General features: G+C 39.4%; 1 protein-coding gene across 1 annotated transcript; it reads left to right on the forward strand.

The window, feature by feature from the left end:
• Positions 1 to 1,887: 1,887 nt before the first annotated feature.
• Positions 1,888 to 6,484, forward strand: LOC127848022 (tubulin alpha-1A chain). The gene is made up of 3 exons (XM_052380302.1): positions 1,888 to 2,051; positions 4,254 to 4,476; positions 4,982 to 6,484. The coding sequence occupies exons 1-3, from the start codon at positions 2,049 to 2,051 to the stop codon at positions 6,109 to 6,111; spliced, it is 1,356 nt and encodes a 451-aa protein (XP_052236262.1). The 5' UTR covers positions 1,888 to 2,048; the 3' UTR covers positions 6,112 to 6,484.
• Positions 6,485 to 7,045: the final 561 nt, after the last annotated feature.

Raw genomic sequence — 7,045 nt, forward strand, 5'->3', positions numbered from 1 at the left:
ATAGCCCCAGTAAGCGCATAGTAAGTACGGTAAATACATTATAAAAATGTCTAAAGTAGAAGTCATCAAAAATCCATCGTCGCTATGTTCAAATATATTGGTGCTGTCAAGAGGTGTGTTTGTTCAACGATAATGGCCAGTAGATGATGACACTTATGTATGGCGTGTTTACAACTGCTCATGTTTAAATTTTGGCTTAACCTTTTTTTCGGTCCTCAGAACGACGTTAAACAGACAAATCAGCTACTAGTATCTATTGAGCCTCGTTCTGAGAAAACTGTTCATAATGCATGTGCGTAAAGTGTCGTCCCATATTAGCCTGTGCAGTCCGCACAGGCTGATCAAGGACGACACCTTCCGCTTTAATGGTATTTTTCGTTTAAAGGAAGTCCCTTTTTACCGGAAATCTAGTTTAAGCGGCGGAAAGTGTCGTACCTTATTAGCCTGTGCGAACTGCACAGGCTAATCTGGGATGACACTTTACGCACATGCATTAAGCCCAGTTTTCTCAGGACAAGGCTCCTATTTACTTTTTATAGAGTTCGGTAGTTACTAGTATATCTTGAAATAACATTTGTTGGTTTGATTATTGATCTTGATTAAAAAGCCACACACATTAAATACAAATGTTAATAAACAAACGACATAATATGAGCGGTTAAATTACACTTTATAATGAGTTTATTGCTTAAATTGTCAGTTTGGCGTTCGCCTACGGAGTGGACGGTAAAAGAGTCGAACCCAACACCGAACTCATTCTGACGTGGCCGGTTACCAATACAGGGGGTAGTTTAATTCAATGTTACCGATTGCATTATTGACAAGCGCTCAGCGAAAAAGGATGGAAATTGGGACAAAAATGTTCACCAGTAAAAGGTGTCGCAGAAATCACACTGGCTGACCTTTTATCGCGAGGGGTAACACATAAGCAAACAAACACAATACTTTTACTTTTCATGTAAAATACACTAGTGTACATTTCTTATTCTAGACTTTGTCAAACTCATACTTTGCTTAATTTATCGACTTTTAAAATGTCTCAAAATGCGACTATTAAACACTGTTTAGAAAATGCTAAATGCCAAAAATACTCCTCAAGATAGGAATTACGGCTGCAGAACCTTAACAAAATTTCATGTTCGTGACAGAAACATTTTAAATGTCGCTGGAAGACCTATGGTTTTTACGGCGTGTGTACTTTCGTATGTAACACATTTGTTTGAAAAAAGCGCATTTCATTTATTTCCTTGAATAAATCAATTATATTCAGCTGATAATGTTGTATTTTAAGTTACAGTTTATGTAAAACTACATCAGCAACACCACTACATGATTTCAAACGCGTATAGACTCGCATTGTCGCGCAAGACTGTAACATACATTATTAATACTAGATTTCCTTAAAACCCGTGCATTTATCCGTTATCGATATTGTTTACGACATATTTAAAATAACTTATGTGTTTATAAAGTTACGTCGTACAAGCCGAACCTTATTCTTATAAATATTTCAGAAATCATCCCACGGTCTTACTTATTATCGATATTATCGAATTTTTGCCATTATACGCGTTTTCAATTTCATTACAAGTGATTTGATCCGAATTCCATTTGAAATACATTTCTATTTCTATCTATCACATAAAAACGAAAGCATTCTATAGATTTACGACCGAACTGTCTGACGAAATTAATGGGTTCAATGCATTAACCAAAACTTGTTTATTCACGACGAGTATGACTGTTTACAAAATTAAATTCTATTGGTATGGAAATTTCTCCTTGGCTTTTGTTGTAAATATTTGTCCATAGAGTAATATCGGTTGTCAATACATTAACGATCAATAACAAGATTCGATTACGGGTCACGTGGCCAACTTCGCCAGGTGTCAGCCAATCAGAATCGAGGGATTTGATCACGCGGATTATGAATCGACGCTTGTATAAAATAAAGATCTCGTATAATCCAAATCACTAAGAAGATTCTCCGACGACGCATAAAGTCACCGTGAGAGTTCCTTTCACCTTCCAACTTAACAACTGCCATCATGGTAAGATTTATTTGTTTTTTACTCTCACTCAATAAACGCTTGTTTCCTTCTGTTATACTATAAGTATTACACTTATAACTCTGTTTTTAATTAATTGATTTCGCTCACTAACGATACTATGTACTATACTCTGTACTACTACTGTTTGTGCAACTTGTATTTCAAAAATGCGATACTACTATTACTACTATTACTACTTCTACAACAACTACTACTACTACTGCTACTGCTACTACTACTACTACTACTACTACTACTACTACTACTACTACTACTACTACTACTACTACTACTACTACTACTACTGCTGCTGCTGCTGCTGCTGCTACTACTGTTGCTGCTGCTAGTACTACTGTTACTATTACTACGACTACTTACATTTGAATATTTTAAAACTAGTTTGGATGTCTGTTCATGAATTTTTTATCGGTTTAAGCAAGGGCCTATATTTGTATCTATAGGTCCCTGGTTTAAGGCAGTATAAATATCGTTGCATGTTTAATAAACTAGACCCAACCTTTGGTTCAAAATTACAATTATAAAATGACATGCGAAAATTCATTAAATAATCAACACGTTATTCTGGTTAAACGCTCTGTCAAATATGTATAGGCCCTCCGATTATAGTGGAAAGTATTGATCAAGTCCATAAATAATGCTGCTAGTTTTAAGACAGATTAAGTTTCTTTCTTTATTACGGTTGGATGGCCTGCTTTGACTGGAGAAAATCATATCGATTTCAAATTGGCACACTTTGTATAGAAAACAACTTATCCAAATCTAATCCGTATGTAAGACAATATAAGAAAACGTTTTGTACATGTTTTATAACACTTTGCTTAATGTTAATAGCAACAACACTGTTTAATATTAACATTAGTAATACTAATAATACTAATAATAATTAGTCATCATGATCATCATGATCATCATCATGATCATCATCATCATCATCACCACCACCACCATCATCATCAGTATCATCAATAACACCACCATTACCATCAAAACCACCACCACCACCAACAACGAGAACAACTACTACTTCTACATCATTATCATGTTCATCATCATCGAAGACAATTTGTCTAAACGAACTTTTAGAATACAATAATTAATGAAAGTTTAAGTAAATAAAGAGAATAAAATAATTAATGAAAGTTTAAGAAAATAAAGAACGGAACAGATGAGCATATATATTGCATTTTCACAGTATTTGCGTTTAAACCCAAATGAGCCCTTGATGAGCCATCTTTTTAAATTTTTTGTGAATTTCTTATAACTAAATCATACGCTATCGGGTTTAAACATTTAGCTTAGCGGCAAGCGCTTTCAAAGTCAAACAGTGTCGTATTTCTAAATTAAAATTCCATATGACATGCCATGACATGAAAAGGAATTCGTTTAATATTTGTAAACGTGTCATTTAGAGAGTCATCAGGGCGGATTTATTACCCAGGAGACACAAACAAACATTCGCAAATATTTCAAGAACATTGAACTGCGTAATTGGTAAAATCATATAAGTATTCAGCTAGGTAGTGGGAAATTAATAATTCAAACAAACGGTATACGCACGGTTTATGTTAATACTTACTAGAACCTACCATACATGAACCATGAGCAGAACTTGATCTACAAAATGAAGTAAAACATACTGTTGATAATGATAATTTGAATAGTTCAGACTGAATATAATATAACTTCAAGTCGCCTGTACTCATCATCATCATCATCATCATCATCATCATCATCATCATCATCATCATCATCATTATCATCATCATCATCATCATCATCATCATCATCATCATCGTGATCATCATCATCATCATCACCATCATCATCATCATAATCATCACCACCACCACCATCATCATCATCGTCATTATCATCAACATTATCATTATCATCATCGTCGTCGTCGAGTTCATCATCAACGTTATCATCATCCTCATCATCATGCCTTAAAAGATGTTGAGGATGTTTATTTTACTTATGCAAATTACGGTATGATGGTGATCCAATTTCTAGAATCACGCATTATATTACTTGAAGTTCTAGCATCGGTTACTGCCCTAGCGGTAATGTGATGAAGCTTTTCTCGCTACAAAAATCAAATCTCTGCGCGGAGCTTAAACTCTGCTCTGAAGACTCAAAGTAAAAACATATAATTAATCCATTGACCTTTACTCCTTACAGCGCGAGTGCATATCCATCCACGTCGGCCAGGCCGGAGTCCAGATCGGCAATGCCTGCTGGGAGTTGTACTGCCTGGAGCACGGCATCCAGCCGGACGGTCAGATGCCCAGCGACAAGACCATCGGAGGCGGTGACGACTCATTCAACACATTCTTCAGTGAGACCGGCGCCGGCAAGCACGTGCCACGTGCGGTGTTCGTGGACCTCGAGCCGACTGTAGTCGGTTAGTTTTGTTTTCATCACCACCGAGGTGGTTGATGTTTTTTTTTAATTATATCGTTTGCATTACAGTAATTGTAAAATGTTTTTAAATGAACGATGAATGGATTCCATTGAGGCAAAACTGGTTTGGGAGTAGGGTGGTAATACAATAATTGCATTATTACCCTTGGTCGTGAGCCGTGTAGATCGATTTCGAAGTAAATATTCATGTTTATGTATGTGTTTTTTTACCTATTTTTTTCCCAACAAAATTATAAAAACATTAAGAAAATTATGTTATTGCCATGTATAACATGCATAATACCTTTCTGAATTAGGTGTACTAAAGAGAGCCTCAGTCAAGAGGAAAACAGTCAAATATAAATAGACCTTGGTTTGGCAGAAGACTTTATTTAAATGATGATTTAGAAATAACAAAAAAAACTGAAAGAATCTAATCCAGACTATTCAAGTGTAAAATCACGATTGTTCGATAATAATCCGAGTATGTTTCTGTCCACCCACAGACGAGGTGCGCACCGGAACGTACAGGCAGCTGTTCCACCCCGAACAGCTGATAACCGGCAAGGAAGACGCCGCCAACAACTACGCCCGTGGTCACTACACCATCGGCAAGGAAATCGTCGACCTTGTCCTGGACAGGATCCGCAAGCTGGCTGACCAGTGCACCGGTCTCCAGGGATTCCTGATCTTCCACTCATTCGGTGGCGGTACCGGATCTGGCTTCACCTCCCTGCTCATGGAGAGGCTGAGCGTCGACTATGGCAAGAAATCCAAGCTGGAGTTCGCCATCTACCCGGCGCCCCAGATCTCTACTGCTGTCGTCGAGCCATACAACTCCATCCTGACCACCCACACAACCCTGGAGCACTCCGACTGCGCGTTCATGGTCGACAACGAGGCCATCTACGACATCTGCCGCCGCAACTTGGATATTGAGCGCCCGACATACACCAACCTTAACCGCCTGATTGGCCAGATCGTCTCCTCAATCACCGCCTCCCTCCGCTTTGACGGTGCCCTGAACGTGGACTTGACCGAGTTCCAGACCAACTTGGTGCCCTACCCACGTATCCACTTCCCCCTGGCCACCTACGCCCCCGTCATTTCCGCCGAGAAGGCTTACCACGAGCAGCTCTCTGTTGCCGAGATCACCAACGCCTGCTTCGAGCCGGCCAACCAGATGGTGAAATGCGACCCCCGTCACGGCAAGTACATGGCCTGCTGCATGTTGTACCGTGGTGATGTTGTCCCCAAGGACGTTAACGCTGCCATCGCCACCATCAAGACAAAGAGGACCATCCAGTTCGTCGACTGGTGCCCGACCGGTTTCAAGGTCGGTATCAACTACCAGCCACCCACCGTCGTGCCCGGTGGTGACTTGGCCAAGGTGCAGCGTGCCGTGTGCATGTTGAGCAACACCACCGCCATCGCCGAAGCCTGGGCCCGACTTGACCACAAGTTCGATCTGATGTACGCCAAGCGCGCCTTCGTACATTGGTACGTCGGAGAGGGTATGGAGGAGGGTGAGTTCTCCGAGGCTCGTGAAGACCTGGCCGCTCTCGAGAAGGACTACGAGGAAGTCGGTGTTGACTCCGTCGAGGGCGAGGGTGAGGAAGAGGGCGAGGAGTATTAGACGCCGACGCCGACCACGTTAGCCAACGGTCGGGAGTTATGTACAAGCGCCATAACTGATATTATTATTGATGAATAAATCTACGGTTATCTTAAGATTACCCCTAGATCTCGGCTTGAAAACAGACTTACGCATATTCATGTGTTGAAATAAAATACGGACAGTATGACGGCTGAACGAGCAAGAGTTAGCGACCGTTTAAAGAATTACAAACTTTTGTCAACATTACGTTACTGGTATACCAAAGTATACATTTAATAAGAATAATGCTACAATATAAATCAACGATATTTGTCTTAAAGAAAGTTAAGCTGAAATATATTGTAAAGCCTATTGTTAAACCTATTGTGCTATATTAAAGTATAAATATAAAGCTGTGTATTGTGTTCTTTATGAAATATTATAGCATGAAACTTGACTCTCAGACGAAGTTATGCACAAAATAAAAGAAATTACTGACAAAATGTTAAGTTCCGATCAAGAACAGTAAATAATATATTTTTAAAGGGTAAAGAAAGTTTGCTTCGCAGATTTAAAGACTGTTGTTTCGTGCAAAACAGACACAACAAATTTAGTCAAACTGTAACATGGAATCCATACACATGAGTCGCGTTCTGAGAAAACTGTGCAGTCCGCACAGGCTAATCTGGGTCGACACTTTCCACCTAAACTTGATTTTCGGTAAGGAGGGACTTCCTTGAAACTTAAAATACCATAAAAGCGGAAAGTGTCTTCCCTGATTAGCCTGTGCGGACTGCACAGGCTAATGTGGGATGACACTTTACGCACTTGCATTAAGCGCAGTTTTCTCAAAACAAGGCCCATATAGTTGCACAATCCTCGCTTTTACACGCATTGGCAAAGTGAAGTTCATAAGCTTAGCAGAAAAAGGTAAAAGCTGTATGTAGTTGTTATAACGTTCGCATTATCTTTA

Source organism: Dreissena polymorpha, chromosome 10, assembly GCF_020536995.1.
Source record: "Dreissena polymorpha isolate Duluth1 chromosome 10, UMN_Dpol_1.0, whole genome shotgun sequence".
Taxonomy (NCBI): domain Eukaryota; kingdom Metazoa; phylum Mollusca; class Bivalvia; order Myida; family Dreissenidae; genus Dreissena; species Dreissena polymorpha.

Coding starts and splice junctions, on each gene's coding strand:
- LOC127848022 (XM_052380302.1), top strand. Junction 4,477..4,981: donor CCTCGAGCCGACTGTAGTCG/GTTAGTTTTGTT, acceptor GTCCACCCACAG/ACGAGGTGCGCACCGGAACG.